Raw genomic sequence first — 17,526 nt, 5'->3', positions numbered from 1 at the left:
CCCGCGGACAGGAACCAACACCACCACCCCTTCCCCCTCCCGCGGTGAGAGCCTGACATTGACCAACAACACCCCTGTCCCCCACCTGGAAGAGCCTTCCACTAACACCCCCCTCCCCCAGCGATAGAGAGAAAGACACTCATCTTCACAGCTCCGGACATCCCCGGGAACAAGAGTCAGACTCTACATACACCATCAAGCAGCCCTCAGCCTCTCTCGGATCCCACCTGATACCCATGGTGTGCGTGTCCCTTCTCCCATCCCTTCTTCCCCTGGAAAATGCCCCCCTAGGCAAGTGCCTTGTGGTAAATACACCCCTGCCTGTGGCCATGGAGGGGATTGGAACATCTGAATACAATGATTTGGGGGGGGGGTGCAATACAGTGTTTGCACAAGTGGTTCCAGCAAACAGCCTCTTTCAGAGATCTAGCCAGCATCTCCTGTAGTACCACCCCAGACCCCAGATGCTCCTCTATCTGGCTGCCTGGGTTACTCACTTGGTCCTTCTCCTATGCTGCGGATAGGTCAGTGGCTACTATCAGACCTTCTAGCTGGTCCTCTCTCAGGGGGCTGGTGAAGTCCCATCAATTTATATATCCCTGAATCCAATGATTTGGGGGGAGGGAGAGGGGGTCCCAAAACTTCTGGCAATATAGTGTGTGTGTATATATTTTATTTTTTCGTTAAAGGGGTAGTGGCCCTAAAGAGACAAGAGCGATAAGCGCAGGCCAGAGTACTTGGTGTCATTCTGGACTCCAACCTATCCTTCCAGCCCCAAGTCCAATCTTTAACAAACTCATGTAGACTCCACCTCCGCAACATCGCCAAAATCCGCACGTTCCTAACCCCAGAAACTACTAAACAGCTCATCCACTCCCTCATCATATCACGACTCGACTACTGCAACTCCCTCCTCACTGGCCTGCCTCGCCGCTGGCTATCCCCGCTTCAGTCCATCCTGAATACGGCTGCCAGACTCATTCACCTTTCCAACCGCTCCATCTCCGCCACCCCCCTCTGCCAATCCCTCCACTGGCCTCCACTCAGTGTCCTCCACCCCCCTCTGCCAATCCCTCCACTGGCCTCCACTCAGTGTCCCCACATCCCTCTGCCAATCCCTCCACTGGCCTCCACTCAGTGTCCTCCACCCCCCTCTGCCAATCCCTCCACTGGCCTCCACTCAGTGTCCTCCACCCCCCTCTGTCAATCCCTCCACTGGCTTCCGATTGCCCAACGGATCAAATTCAAAATCCTAACACTGACGTACAAAGCCGTCCACCATACTGCCCCGAACTACATCACTGACCTAATATCCAAGTACCGCCCAACACGCACATTCCGCTCCTCACAACTCCCTGCCCCAACCCATCAGATTATCACCTACTCTCCTCTCCTTTAGGCGCACCCTGAAAACCCATCTCTTCAGGGAAGCCTACCCCACCCCCTGCTAACTTGCCTCCCTCCTCCACTCTTCCTACCACTCCATCCCCCACAGCTATCTCCTCCTGTGCCACCATCCCCTCCCTCCTAGATTGTAAGCTGGAAAGAGCAGGGCCCTCGATCCCCTCATGTATCACATTGTATTGGTATTGTTCTGTCACATGTTCTGTCCCCCTTTGTAATGTACAGCGCTGAGCGAACTATTGGCGCTTTATAAATACTGTATAATAATAATAATAATAATAATAATAATAAGTGCCCCATTTCCTTTAGGAAGGGTGTTCCTTGTTTTTGAGAGCGCAGTCGGGTAAATTGCACATTTTGTCCAGCAGGGGTCAGACTTTGCAAACTTATTCCGCCATAGAAAGGAGCGCAGACTATTCCGCCATAGTAAGGAGCGCAGACTATTCCGCCATAGTAAGGAGCGCAGACTATTCCTTCACATAACTACGGCTACTAATAATCATTTTCTATTGGATACTACAAAATGAAGAGCGAGTTAACCTTTCACTACAAACTCCATCATTGCTAATAGTTACAAAGATCAGGAAGATTATAGTGATTCTACATTTATTAGCACGGCCCCCGGTCATACTTACTTGGGAGGGCTTTCATGTGAATGGCTGTCAGGAAGTCCGCTTTCATCCCCCCGTATTTCACGGTGCGGTCCACTCTCATCCTGCAAGAGACAGAGGAAGATCACATTTGCACCCAAAGCCAAGATTGTACAACACACCTAAAACTGAAGTTTAATCTGCATATATTTTTGCCTTCCCTGACTCCCCCATTAGCATGCAATTGCATTTTTTTTTTTGTAATAAAACCTTTCCATTTTCATTACATGCCTTATTTTAGTCCCAGGGATGTCATCACTGGGTCTCTGTGTTTCTCTATGTAATGCGGAGAGACCCTGCCTCAGTACTCCTCTCAAGAGCCCTCAGCCCTGATGACAATAGATTACATTTTTGTTCTTGGGTCTAGACGCTTTTTAAAGATGGAAGATTCCATAATATTTTGTTTGTACCATATGTATACACCAAGCCAGCCATATATATATACACACCAAACCAGCCATATATATACACCAAACCAGCCATATATATATACACACCAAACCAGCCATATATATATACACACCAAGCCAGCCATATATATATACACCAAACCAGCCATATATATACACCAAACCAGCCATATATATACATCAAACCAGCCATATACAGTTGTGTTCAAAATACTAGCAGTCAGACATCACTAACCGGATCAATCACTGTTTTTGGTGGAAATGATATTCCTACATGGCAAATAATTTCTTAGCCGGTGAAGTAGAGTAATAGAAATCCAACAGACCCAACAGTCATGACATGCATGCTGCTGATTCTGTGTCATTGAATCACTCATTGAAAGGGGCGTGTTCAATATAATAGCAGTGTGGAGTTCTATTAGTGAGGTCATTCATTCTTTGAAAAACAGGCGGCAATTATTGCCCTTATTTAAGGAAGGAAGGCAGCAAATGTTGTACATGCTGGTTACAGTGCATTTCTCTCTGAAATTCTGAGGAAAATGGGTCGTTCCAGACATTGTTCAGAAGAACAGCGTACCTTGATTAAAAAGTTGATTGGAGGGGAAAACATATAAAGAAGTGCAGAAAATGATCGGCTGCTCAGCTAAAATGATGGCAAATGCTTTAAAATGGCAACCAAAACCTGAAAGACGCGGAAGAAAGCGAAAAACTACCATTGGAATGGATAGAAGAATAGCCAAAATGGCGCGGACTCAGCCAACAATCAGCTCCAGGAAGATGAAAGAAGGTGTGATGTTCCCTGTGAGGACTCAGCCAACAATCAGCTCCAGGAAGATGAAAGAAGGTGTGACGTTCCCTGTGAGGACTGTTACAATTAGAAGACGCCGATGTGAAGCCAAGCTATCTGCAAGAAGCCCCCGCAAAGTCCCACTGTTGGGAAAAAGACGTGTGCTGAGGAGGTTACAATCTGCCAAAGAGCACACTGACTGGCCTAAAGAGAAATGGCGCAACATTTTGTGGACTGATGAAAGTAAGATTGTTCTTTTTGGGTCTAGTGGGCGGAAACAGTTTGTCAGACGACCCCCAAACACTGAATTCAAGCCACAGTACACTGTGAAGACTGTGAAGCATGGTGGTGCAAGCATCATGATATGGGGATGTTTCTCATACTATGGTGTTGGGCCTATTTATCACATACCAGGGATCATGGATCAGATTGAATCCATTAGAATACTTGAAAAGGTCATGCTGCCTTATGCTGAAGAGGAAATGCCCTTGAAATGGGTGTTCCAACAAGACAACGACCCCAAACACACCAGTAAACGTGCAACATCTTGGTTCCAGACCAACAAGATGGACGTTATGGAGTGGCCAGCCCAATTCCCGGATCTTCATCCAATAGAAAACTTGTGGGGTGACATCAAAAATGCCGTTTCTGAGGCCAAACCAAGAAATAGAGAAGAACTGTGGAATGTGGTCCAATCATCCTGGGCTGGAATACCTGATCACAGGGGCCAGAAGTTGGGTGACTCCATGCAACACAGATGTACAGCAGTTCTCAGAAACAGTGCGACTACAACCAAATATTCATGAAGTCATTCAAAGGAAAGCAAAATCTTCAAACATTTCTCAGTTTATATAGTGAATGTTTGAGTTTGTAAAGAAGAATACAAACACTGCGATTTTTCTTTATTTTTTTTTAGAGGAACAACACAAATTTGATGTATTTTTCTTCCTGTTGTGATTTGGAATAGAATGTGTCGTGTTCCCAATGCATTTGTGTGGATGGAAATAAAAGCTATTAGAAGGATTTTCAGCTTTATTCACTTTTTTTTAACACACTGCTATTATTTTCAACACAACTGTATATACACCAAACCAGCCGGGTTTCCTCCAGAGGTTGCTGGGGGTTCCTTGAGCTGTGGCTGGTTGGCCCCCCATCTTATGGAGCCTTCATAGTTCCAGGGACAACTCCACTTGGCAGAGCCGGCATGACACCAATGAGTTGCATTCTGACCACCATTGTTATAAGGGACTTCTAAGGTGCATTCTCCCTGAGGGTAAGGAATGAAGACATGCTACACCATGATGATTGGCTCGGGGTCAGGAACACACGTGGACAGTTTAGTATGTTCTGCAGAGAAGATCCGTGGGTATGAAGGACGGGTATGAGCCTCTGAACATACAAACCTTCCGTGAGGGCACTCACCAGATGAAGGCTCCAGCAATCAGGAAAAGGGCCAGCACTACGAAGGCAAAGACTCCCAGCGAGATGAGGACTGCCACCTTCTCTGCAGGGTCACTGTGGTCTGCTTCAGGAGGGAAATGTGGACACGTGTTAGTCCCGGAAATAGAAGGTGAGCTTCCACTTACATTACTACAGGAACAAGGATGAGTATGTGGGAGATGCTGGAGAGTTACACCCCTGACAGTCTTCTGTCTCTCAGGGACTCTATTGGTTAGATCTCCGCATTGGGTCTGGAGGCCTGCTGTGCCCATTATGAGGGGTTCCCACCATCCCTGTGCTGAGTTCCTGGATCTGTACGCCGCTGTGCCCATTATGAGGGGTTCCCACCATCCCTGTGCTGAGTTCCTGGATCTGTACACCCGCTGTGCCCATTATTAGAGGATCCCACCATCCATGTGCCGAGTTCCTGGATCTGTACACCCGCTGTGCCCATTATTAGAGGTTCCCACCATCCATGTGCTGAGTTCCGAGGTCTGTACACCCGCTGTACCCATTCTGAGGGGTTCCCGCCATCCCTGTGCTGAGTTCCCGGGTCTGTACACCCGCTGCACCCATTATGAGGGGTTCCCACCATCCCTGTGCTGAGTTCCTGGATCTGTACACCCGCTGTGCCCATTATTAGAGGTTCCTACCATCCCTGTGCTGAGTTCCTGGATCTGTACACCCGCTGTGCCCATTATGAGAGGTTCCCACCATCCCTGTGCTTAGTTCCCGGGTCTGTACACCTGCTGTGCCCATTATGAGGGGTTCCCACCATCCCTGTGCTGAGTTCCCGGGTCTGTACGCCCGCTGTGCCCATTATGAGAGGTTCCCACCATCCCGGTGCTGAGTTCCCGGGTCTGTACGCCCGCTGTGCCCACTATGAGGGGTTCCCACCATCCCTGTGCTGAGTTCCCGGGTCTGTACACCCGCTGTGCCCATTATGAGGGGTTCCCACCATCCCTGTGCCGAGTTCCTGGGTCTGTACACCTGTTGTGCCCATTCTGAGGGGTTCCCACCATCCCTGTGCTGAGTTCCTGGATCTGTACACCTGCTGTGCCCATTATGAGGGGTTCCCACCATCCCTGTGCTGAGTTCCTGGATCTGTACACCTGCTGTGCCCATTATGAGGGGTTCCCACCAACCCTGTGCTGAGTTCCCGGGTCTGCACACCTGCTTTGCACATTATGAGGGGTCCCTAGTGCTCCTGTGCCTCCAGTGACCCCATGATTATCCTGCATCAACCCTGACCCCAGAGCACCCAGTGATTTCCGTTGTTCCGTGTGTCAATAAATTGATGACTATGAGTCTTGCATTACTCTGACCAACAACTTACCAAACGGCTCCCTCATTTCCGGTTCAGGCTCTTCTATAGTGGTTTCATTGCCGATCTCGGGGACTGAGCCTGTGAAATGTGCAAAAATATCACACAATAAGCCGGGGAAGGAGGAGTTATTTTATGTATTTATTTCAGGTACTTGTATATCGCCATCAATTTACACAGCGCTTTACATATATATTGTACATTCACATCAGTCCCCGCCCCCGAGGAGCGTACAATCGGTTTATGAATGAAAATCCCCTGAAAATAGTGACTCGGATTACAAATTTTTTTCCTAATCCGGAACGGATTAATTGGTTTTCAATGCATTTACAAATTTTTTTTAATCATGTCCCTGTACAGTATTTATGCCTTTAAAGTGCACTTTATAAAGAGTTTTGAATAGATAAAAGACTTTTTTTTACTTTTTTCTGACCTCCGGAACGGATTAATTGGTTTTCAATGCATTCCTATGGAAAACCGTGTTTCAGTTTACGATTTTTTTCGCAATACGAAAATTCCTACAGAACGAATTAAATTCATAAACCGAGGTACGCCTGTACCCGAAACAAAACTAAACCAATGTTTCCGCTCTGCTCATATCTATTTATTACTACTTAAGTCAATAAATAGCGTGGATGGAGGAATTTTTCTGTGAGCTATTGTCTGGAGACAGCCATAGTACCTGTGGCTGTCAAAATACCCAAACAGTGACTGCATCTGATTAGATGCAGTCACTGTGCGGTCAACAATTTTCCACCCGTCTTGAAAAATCAGCTTTTGTCAAGCCAGGTTCTCAACAACCTACATGGAAGAAAAATATATTTAAAATATATTTTTAAAAATATTCTTCCCAAATATATTGACATATATGTTAAATAATACAATTTTGGCCATATTCAATATATTTCAAAATATATTTCAATAAATATATATATATATTTATACATATACACACACTGTATTTCAACATGCAGTATGTATATGTGTACAGTATATATATATATATAGATATATATATCTATATATACACATATATACTGCATGTTTAAATGCATTTTTTATATATTACAAAATATATGAAAAAAAATTTTTAATATATTTTTTTAAAATATATTCTTCAGATTTTTTTTTAACGTATAAAAAAGTCATTTTAACATATATTTTTGCATATATTTGTAAATGCAATCCAAAAATGAAGATTTGTATTTTTAAAGACATACAGTATATTTAAAAATGTATTTTTAAAAATATTTTTCATATATTTTGTAATAAAAATGCATTTCAACATACAGATATATATATATATATATGTGTGTGTTGAAATGCATTTTTATTACAAAATATATGAAAAATATTTTTAAAAATACATTTTGAAATATACTGTATGTCTTTAAAAATACAAATATATTTTGAAATATATTGAATACGGACAAAATTTTAGTATTTCAAATATATGTCAATATATTTGGGAAGAATATTTTAAAAATATATTTCAAATATATTGTTCTTCTATACGGGAAGGCCACCCATGGACAATATTTTGGCCGGTTCAAGAAGAATGACTACTTTAAGTCCATAAACAGTGTAGATGGAGGAACTGTTCTGTGAGCTATTTTCTGGACACAGCCATAGCGCCTGTGGCTGTCAAAATACCCAAACAGTGACTGCATCTGATTAGACCCAGTCGCTGTGCGGTCAACAATTTTCCACCTGTCTTGAGAATTCAACTTTTGCCAAGCCAGGTTCCCAACAATTAAGGCCACCCATGGCCAATATTTTGACCGGTTCAAGAAGAATGACTACTTTAAGTCCATAAGCAGCATGGATGGAGGAATTGTTCTGTGAGCTATTCTATGGAGACAACCATAGCGCCTGTGGCTGCCAAAATAACCTGATTAGATGCAGTCACTTTACGGTCAACAATTTTCCACCCGTCTTGAGAAATCAACTTTTGCCAAACCAGGTTTCCAACAATTAAGGCCACCCATGGCCAATATTTTGGCCGGTTCAAGAAGAATGACTACTTTAAGTCCATAAGCAGCATGGATGGAGGAATTTTGTCTGGAGACTATTGTCTGGAGACAGCCATAGCTGTCAAAATACCTAAACAGTGACTGCATCTGATTAGATCAAGTCACTGTGCAGTCAACAATTTTCCACCCCTCTCGAAAAAACAACTTTTGTCAAGCCAGGCTCCCAACAAGGCCACCCATGGCCAATATTTTGGCCAGTTCAAGAAGAATCAGTAGAACTTTGGGTTGCCTATGGCCGTCTTAACCATAGACATGATCAGGAGAAGCAGATGAGCTTCCAGCACCAATATAAATAGCGTGAGTGGTGTGCAGCACATTGTCTAATCTATTGGACCCTCTTCAGATCTTTCTGCCCCACCTACGCCACTTTCTATTTCAGAGTGGATTAGGGTTTGCACCTAATTAACAATGGGGAAGTGGCAGTTTTCTATACACAAACCAGCCACAGATCCCCACTAGCAATCCTTTCGTTAATAAGGAGCAGAATCTGCTTTATTCCACCCCCAAATTTAGAAGAGCAGAGCAGGCTTTACGCTTGCACCACTGTTGTTAATTCCCCCCTAGGCCTAGGGCAACTGCTCTTTTCTGTGATATGTCACATCTAACTGTCACTGAGCATGAGCAATTTTTACTGTTGCTGTAAAGTAATGCCCCAGATTAGAAAAGGAACAGAGCTGGTGATGCATTGCCGGTTGGCTATTTCTCATAAGCCCCGTTCACACCATGGTGCAGAGACATCAAATCTGCGCATTTTTCTCCATCCGTTCTTCTGCACGTATGGCGTGAACGAGGTCTTAATGCCTCATCTGTTTGTGAGCTGGCATGCGTGTTGCGTTGCAGTCCACAGACCTGAAAGCTCCTCACTGGTCCACGGTGTGGCTCGGGCCTCGGGGCTCCACTCGCTCCAGGTTCCCGCGTCCAGGAAGTCCCTAGCGCCCACTTGCAGGATATGCTCCACCCCAACGAATGCATCTGTGATGATGTCCGATAAATTGGCTGTCTCCACCTGGGCCGATGGCAACAAACAGAATAAATGGTCATAGTACTAGAAACACCAAGCTGCAACATACAGGAACACACAGAGAGGACAGGGGACTCACCACGGACCACACCATGTGGAGCACTGGTCGGTACTGGATTCTGAACTTCAGCTGGAAATGAGGCTCCTGGGGCCAAGTTGGGGGGTACGCCCAAGTGACTCGCAGCCGCCGTGGCGCATACGGGATCGGCTCTGCCGCAAGATGCTCAGGGGGATCTGGTTTGACTAGAACACAAAGAGTATAAAGTGACTAAAGTGAGAAGATTATCTACTCACCTACAATGATAGAAGACTCTCAACTGCAACAGTTTCAGACTAGAGATGACTTTCTCAATTAGGGTTCCTCCAGAGGTTGCTAGGCTTTCCATGAAAAATAAAAAATTTCTGCCTCTCAGGAATGTTAACAATCTTTTCAGCCATCAGTCAGGGGGGTTTCTTCTCAATGGCCACCAATGTAAGGAGCATTCTTTCCACTGACCACCAAGCTAATGTCCTGGGGGGTTGTGGATATAGTAATTATTGGTAGGGGTTCCCTGAGACCCGAAAGTTATTTCAAGGGTTCCTCTGTGTGAAAAAGATTGAGAAAGGTTGGTGGAGAGCAATGGTTCTGCACCACTGGGCCTTCCTTGTGGTGGACCTATCTGCTTCAACAGCTGCTGCTATCACACCAGGCTTGGCTTAGCCATCCATAAGATCCTCTGGTGGGTCCTCGCTGCATCAGGCCAGGGTGTTGCTACTATTTATGAATGGAAGAACCATGGCTGAAATGACTCCATGGGGCAGAGTGATCGGGTCCAATGGATCTGAAATAGTTTCAGTGCTGCTGTGTTTGGGCACTGGTGGGCATCATGTGGGCTGTTTAGACTTCATCTGCAGGTGGCACTTGCCCTAAGTTTTGTTAGGAATCACCACTGACACCAATGAGCGAACGTTCTCCCTGGGGGCCATTGTCCCACTGACACCAATGATTTGAGTGAACATTCTCCCGTTGGGGCCATTGTGCCACTGACACCAATGATTTGAGTGAACATTCTCCCCTTGGGGCCATTGTGCCACTGACACCAATGATTTGAGTGAACATTCTCCCCTTGGGGCCATTGTGCCACTGACACCAATGATTTGAGTGAACATTCTCCCCTTGGGGCCATTGTTCCACTGACACCAATGATTTGAGTGAACATTCTCCCCTTGGGGCCATTGTCCCACTGACACCAATGATTTGAGTGAAAATTCTCCTCTGGGGGCCACTGTCCTACTGACACCAATTATTTGGAGGGGCTATTCTCCCCTGGGGGGCCACCATCCCAGTGACACCAGTGATTTGGAGGGGCTATTCTCCCCTGGGGGGCCACCATCCCACTGACACCAGTGATTTGGAGGGGCTATTTTCCCCTGGGGGCCACTATGCCACTGGCACCAATGATTTGAAGTCTATTTATACCCTTGGGGTCAGAATCCCACTGACACCAGAAATTTAAGTGGTCATTTTTCCCTGGGGACCACTGACACCAAAGATCTGAGAGACTGTTTTTTTCCTGAGGTTCACTATTCCACTGACACCAATTAGTTGGAGGCTGTTCTCCCCTGGGGGCCACTATGCCACTGACACTAAGAATTTAGGGTTTATTGTTTTTGTTTATTGGGGGAACAGTGCTACTGACACCAATGATTCGTGGTCTAGTCAACCCTGAGGGCCACATTTTCACTGACACCAATGTTTTGAACTCTATTCTCTCCCCTGGGGGGCCACAATCCCACTGACACCAATGATTTGGTGTCTCTTCTCCTCAGGAGGCAGTGATCCCATGAATACCAATGATTTGGGGTCTATTCTACCCTGTCATCACTTTTGAGTAGAGTGACCCTTCAGACAAGGACTTTGTCTTCATGTTTGGGTAGAGTGACCCTTCAGACAACGACTTTGTCTTCACTTTTGGGAAGAGTGACTCTTTAGACAAGGACTTTCTCTTCACTTTTGGGTAGAGTGACTTTTTAGACAAGGACTTTGTCTTCACTTTTGGGTAGAGTGACCCTTCAGACGAGGACTTTGTCTTCACTTTTGGGTGGAGTGACCCTTCAGATGAGGACTTTGTCTTCACTTTTGGGTAGAGTGACCCTTCAGACGAGGACTTGGTCTTCACTTTTGGGTGGAGTGACCCTTCAGATGAGGACTTTGTCTTCACTTTTGGGTAGAGTGACCCTTCAGACAAGGACGTTGTCTTCACTTTTGGGAAGTGACCCTTCAGACAAGGACTTTGTCTTCACTTTTGGGTAGAGTGACCCTTCAGACAAGGACGTTGTCTTCACTTTTGGGTAGAGTGACCCTTCAGACAAGGACGTTGTCTTCACTTTTGGGAAGTGACCCTTCAGACAAGGACGTTGTCTTCACTTTTGGGAAGTGACCCTTCAGACAAGGACTTTGTCTTCACTTTTGGGAAGTGACCCTTCAGACAAGGACTTTGTCTTCACTTTTGGGAAGAATGACCCTTCAGACAAGGACGTTTTCTTCACTTTTGGGAAGAGTGACCCTTCAGACAAGGACATTGTCTTCACTTTTGGGAAGAGTGACCCTTCAGACAAGGACGTTTTCTTCACTTTTGGGTAGAGTGACCCTTCAAATGAGGGGTCTTTAGAGTCTTTATGGGCCAGAAGTAAAGAGTGGTATATGGATTAGGGAGTGCTTTAGTTAAGGTGCAATTTTCTTGCTGGACTATTTCTAGCACGTTTGTCAATCACACATAAGGGGAGCAGAATCATTCCCTCCTCCTCTTGAAAATGTACTGTAGGACTTCTTGCTGGCAGAAGAGAAAGGAAAATTCAAGCGGCTTGAATGAATTGAAGGAAGGTTGCCAGTAATACAATGCAGTGAGCCCTGTATCCCAGGAGAAAGGCAGAGAATGCCTGGACAATGTGGTAATTGTGCTGTCAGTGTGATGGGGCACCTCCGTGTAATACTCACACAAGAAATCCTGACTCACACAATCCCTCCGATCTCATCTCCACCACCATGTCCCCAGATAGGGCCCTCATCTCTGAATTTGTAATCACTATGTGCAGAGTGATGGGCCGGAAGGTTGAGTGAAGGAAACTGAAAAGATCTGCAGAGTGACTAAATACAGGCAAAGAGATGGGTCATTGGTTTTCCAACAGGGGTTAATGTTACCCTTAGTTCAGGTTCTCCCTGGTGCTTCCACAGGAATATATGCTCCAACTCTGACCTTCTGGAGCTTAGCTAGTGGGAGTTGTGATGAGGAACAGGCCGCAGAAATCAACACTAGGGACTGTGGACCGTGTCCTTGGCTTTCCCCCATTTGGGTTTCCCTGGACATGGGAGTACCACTGGTGCTGGTGGACAGGGTCCTGAATACAAAGTACAAGGTGTAACCCTGGTCAGGTCAGGAGTGGTGGTGGTCAGGGAAAGAAGTTGCCCTCTGGGCCATGAAGAGCAGACCCCTCTATGGAACATGCGCCAGGTGACTTGGGTTCCCACGTGACATGGGCCCCATGTTTATAAACAAAATAGTGTAGTGCCACCTAACAAAAAAAAAATCCATATATTATTATTGGATTTTTTGTGTGGTGGTGCTACGCTATTATGTTTATACAGTAAATATTGGAGGGTGGTGTGTGGAACACCTACAATTAGTATCAGCAACCAAAACTACAATAAAATGGTAGAAACATGGATTGTGATTGTGCAGGAGTATATGGGCCCCGTCGTGTGTTCGGCTGGGCTTTCGGAGCCTTGAACCTGAACCATGGAGAAACATAGTATTCCCAACCACTCTCTATTACGGTGGACCAAAGGGATGTTGTAGTGGAAGGTTTGCAACCCACCATCCATACATGAGTTAGCAGACAGCTCAGGTCTACGTAAGCTGTGGGTGGTTGAGGACTTGGACAGTAGGCCCCTTGATAGCCCTGTAGGCCCCCTAGGAGAGTAGCAACTTACGTGGAATGGCTAGGGACCTGCCTTCAGGCTAATGATGTGAGGAATATAGAATATTCAGAAGGGTAGGAATGAATATTGTCAGGGGTTATCAACAGAAGAGGCCTCTATGATTCTTTTTTGGAGTTTTGGGTGAAATGCGCAAGAGCAGGAGATGCTGCATTGAAGGGCAGTAGACACATTGGGGGGGGTTTAATAGACCCCTAATGTGTTCAAAAGAGAGGACCTGTCACTTGTCCATGCTATTACAAAGGAGGCTTACAGAGCTACCCCGATCTCCTCCTGTGACTAGTGACCCCCCCACACATGGAAGAAATACTGTATATTTTTGAAATGTATTTTAAAAATATCCTTCCAAAATATATTGCCATATATTTGAATTTTGGCCATATTCAATATATTAAAAAAAAAAAAAAAAAAAAAAAAATATATATATATATATACATATATATAAATATCTACACTACTGCATGTTGAAATGTGTTTTTTAATATATTACAAAATATATGAAAAATATTTTTAATAATATATTCGTCAGATTTTTTTTAACATATCAAAAAGGAATTTTACATATATTTTTACATATATTTGTAAATGCATTCCAAAAATGTAGATTTGTATTTTTAAAGACGTACAATATATGTGAAAATGTATTTCTAAAAATATTTTTCATATATTTTGTGTGGGTGTACACGGGACTAGAATTAGAGCTATATATATATTTCCAAAAATATTTTTAACCACCTCCCGTTCGGCCGTTGCATATAAACGGCCGGACGGTGGCAGTGCAGGGTCGGGTGGGTGTTTATAAACGGCCTCCCTGCACCCTGCTTGTGCACGCTCCCTGGGAGCGCGCAGCACCGCGATCCGGTGCCCGCTGTGTCCTCCGGACACACTGAAACACAGATCGTCGGACGGGACCTCTGTACGAGGTCCCGATCATGTGATCACTGATTGGCCAATCAGTGATCACATGCAAAGTAGTAAGCAAGATGTCACTTCTGACATCATAGGTTACTACGTGTGAAATATGTGAATGATCACAGAGGTCACATGGTACAAGGCTATTCACAACAGCCTTGTACTATGTGACAAGCTGTGACCAATCACAGCTCACTCAGTACTTCTCAATGGCTGCAAGAATGCAGACAGAGAGAAAGAGAAATGATTGCTTTTACATCCTATATGGGTGTAAAAGCAATGTGTAAAAAAAATCTTCATCACCCCCCACAAGTAGTACAGTGTCACCATGGTGACACTGTACTGCTAGGGTGACAGTATGTAAAAAAAAAAAAAAAAAATAATAATAATATAAAAAAATAAAATAAAAATGTAAAACAAAATGTTTAAAAATTATAATTTTTGGTTATAAACTAATTTGGATTTTTTTTTTTTACTAAAAAGATAACGGAATAAATTTTGGCAAAGATTTATGATGAAATATTATTTATTTGCAAAATTTTATTAAAAAAAACACTTTTTTTCAAAATTTTTGGACTTTTTCATTTACATAGCAAAAAAAATAAAAAGCCCAGCAGTGAATAAATACCACCAAAATAAAGCTTTATCTGTCTCAAAAAAATGGTAAAAAATTAATTTGGGTACAGTGTTGCATGACCGCGCAATTGTCATTCAAAGTGTGATATCGCTGAAAGCTGAAAATTGCCCTGGTCAGGAAGGGGGTAAAAGTGTCCGGACTGGAAGGGGTTAATATAATAAAAACGCATTTCAACATGATATATATATATATATACACATACACACTCTGCATGTTGAAATGCGTTTTTTTTATATATTACAAAATATATGAATAATATTTTATAAAATATATATATTTTAAATATATTCTTCAGATTTTTATTAACATATAAAAAAGTCATTTTAACCTATATTTTTACATATATTTGTAAATGAGTTCCAAAAATGTAGATTTCTATTTTTACAGCCATACAGTATATGTGAAAATGTATTTATAAAAATATTTTTCATATATTTTGCGTGGGTGTACACGGGACTAGAATTAGAGCTCACCGATGGACTGGACGTAGAAATCCAGAATGCGGAAACTGGAGCCCAGCGGATTGATCTCGGTGATGTTCATCCGGTACAAGGTCCACAGCTTGGAGTGCCTGACGGAGCACACGTTGGGAATGACCGGATCCGGCACACAGGCCTCTGGGATGCCCTTGTCCACCCTGGGATACAAAACACAGACCTGTTATTAAACTTTGCTGAAACTTAGCAGTCGTGCTGCAAATGGAAATCACCAATCCTAATTTTACACCTGGTGACATTGTTCTTCCGAAAGACTGCCAAACAAAAAGAAATGAGTGGAGTTTACATCTTGGTACCCAAACATTTTTAAGTTACATAGTTATATAGTTAGTCTGGCTGAAAAAAGTCAAAGTCCATCCAGTTCAACCATAGAAAAAAATTATTATTATTATGGAATATTTTTTACATTTTTATTATTATTGTTGTTTTTATTAATAATAATATTTTATTGTTACTATTTTATTTTTAGTGAATGCAGGGTCCTGGGAGAGCAGATATAGTGAATGCAGGGTCCGGGGAGAGCGGATATTGTGAATGCAGGGTCCGGGGAGAGCGGATATAGTGAATGCAGGGTCCGGGGAGAGCAGATATAGTGAATGCAGGGTCCGGGGAGAGCGGATATAGTGGATGCGGGGTCCAGGGAGAGCGGATATAGTGAATGCGGGGTCCGGGGAGAGCGGATATAGTGAATGCGGGGTCCGGGGAGAGCGGATATAGTGAATGCGGGGTCCGGGGAGACCGGATATAGTGAATGCGGGGTCCGGGGAGACCGGATATAGTGAATGCGGGGTCCGGGGAGAGCGGATATAGTGAATGCGGGGTCCGGGGAGAGCGGATATAGTAAATGCGGGGTCCGGGGAGAGCGGATATAGTGAATGCGGGGTCCGGGGAGAGCGGATATAGTGAATGCGGGGTCCGGGGAGAGCGGATATAGTGAATGCGGGGTCCTGGGAGAGCGGATATAGTGAATGGGGGGTCCGGGGAGAGTGGATATAGTGAATGCGGGGTCCGGGGAGAGTGGATATAGTGAATGCGGGGTCCGGGGAGACCGGATATAGTGAATGCGGGGTCCAGGGAGAGTGGATATAGTGAATGCGGGGTCCTGGGAGAGCGGATATAGTGAATGCAGGGTTCATGGAGACCAAATATAGTGAATGCAGGGTACGGGGAGACCGGATATAGTGAATGCAGGGTCCGGGGAGAGCGGATATAGTGAATGAAGGGTCCGGGGAGAGCGGATATAGTGAATGCGGGGTCCGGGGAGAGCGGATATAGTGAATGCGGGGTCCGGGGAGAGCGGATATAGTGAATGCAGGGTCCGGGGAGAGCGGATATAGTGAATGCAGGGTCCGGGGAGAGCGGATATAGTGAATGCAGGGTCCGAGGAGAGCGGATATAGTGAATGCAGGGTCCGGGGAGAGCGGATATAGTGAATGCAGGGTCCGGGGAGAGCAGATATAGTGAATGCAGGGTCCGGGGAGAGCGGATATAGTGAATGCAGGGTCCGGGGAGAGCGGATATAGTGAATGCAGGGTCCGGGGAGAGCGGATATAGTGAATGCGGGGTCCGGGGAGAGCGGATATAGTGAATGCAGGGTCCGGGGAGAGCAGATATAGTGAATGCAGGGTCCGGGGAGAGCGGATATAGTGAATGCAGGGTCCGGGGAGAGCGGATATAGTGAATGCAGGGTCCAGGGTTTAGTAACACTTTAAGTGTAAAATTTGCATTTGTTAAATGGCTGCACATAAATTCGATGTACAATGTGCCATTCTCCTCCTCTGGATGGCTGCCCTGGTTCCTCTGACCACAGATTCACGCTCAGAATGAAGACTTCAGCTACGGATTCACAAAACTCCTTTAATTCCTGACAACCGCTGAGTTCAATCTGAAGTGTAATAAAAGCGCCGAGTGATTCAGAGATTGCACAAGAGACCGGAGAACGGCAGGATGGTGGTTTTCTGATATGACCCGACTAACCGCTGGAGACTGAATCCCAGACCGCAGGCGGGGTCCGAGGGAGAGTGACCACACCATCAAAGCTCTAGAGGTGGGGGAGGAGGACGGGGGTCTGGGGTGTGGTTTGATCCCTTGCATCCCGGCCCGCCGCGGGCTACAGAAATCGGATGTGTATAGGAGATAGGGAGGAAGAACACCCAAGTCTATGTACTCGAAAGCCTCTTCCTATCTGGTCTTCGCTATTGTGTAGGGCAAAGGATAACCAAAGCACCATGGGTGAGCTAAAGAGAACACACAGCAGTTGTTATCTTCTTTGAGATACGCTGTCTCTGATTGACACCTCGGGCAGAGCTGTACAGGTGAAAGAGGATAGAGGGGGAGGAGTCACTGACTTTCTTGTCTTTTTTATAACAAGAGGTAAAACACATCTGGATATCATTGAAATCAGCATAAAAACTCCACCTACTGGCTAGTAATAA

At 45.0% G+C, this 17,526-nt stretch overlaps 1 protein-coding gene across 1 annotated transcript in view; it reads right to left on the bottom strand.

Annotated features, from left to right (window-relative positions):
* Nucleotides 1–17,526, bottom strand: part of IL11RA (interleukin 11 receptor subunit alpha) — a 111,570-nt gene that overhangs the window by 8,821 nt on the left and 85,223 nt on the right. Inside the window, exons 6-11 of the mRNA XM_089662968.1 lie at nt 15,068–15,231; nt 9,149–9,312; nt 8,898–9,054; nt 6,028–6,096; nt 4,674–4,776; nt 2,040–2,119 (exon numbers count right to left, since the gene is read on the bottom strand). Of these exons, the coding sequence (XP_089519094.1) occupies nt 2,040–2,119; nt 4,674–4,776; nt 6,028–6,096; nt 8,898–9,054; nt 9,149–9,312; nt 15,068–15,231 (737 nt within the window). The remainder of the gene's footprint in view (nt 1–2,039; nt 2,120–4,673; nt 4,777–6,027; nt 6,097–8,897; nt 9,055–9,148; nt 9,313–15,067; nt 15,232–17,526) is intronic.

This window comes from Staurois parvus, unplaced genomic scaffold (assembly GCF_062004578.1).
Source record: "Staurois parvus isolate SC_StPar_1 unplaced genomic scaffold, SC_StPar_1.0 ptg001593l, whole genome shotgun sequence".
Taxonomy (NCBI): domain Eukaryota; kingdom Metazoa; phylum Chordata; class Amphibia; order Anura; family Ranidae; genus Staurois; species Staurois parvus.
The sequence above is the reverse complement of the archived record's forward strand: the minus strand, read 5'-3'. Positions and strand labels throughout refer to the sequence as shown.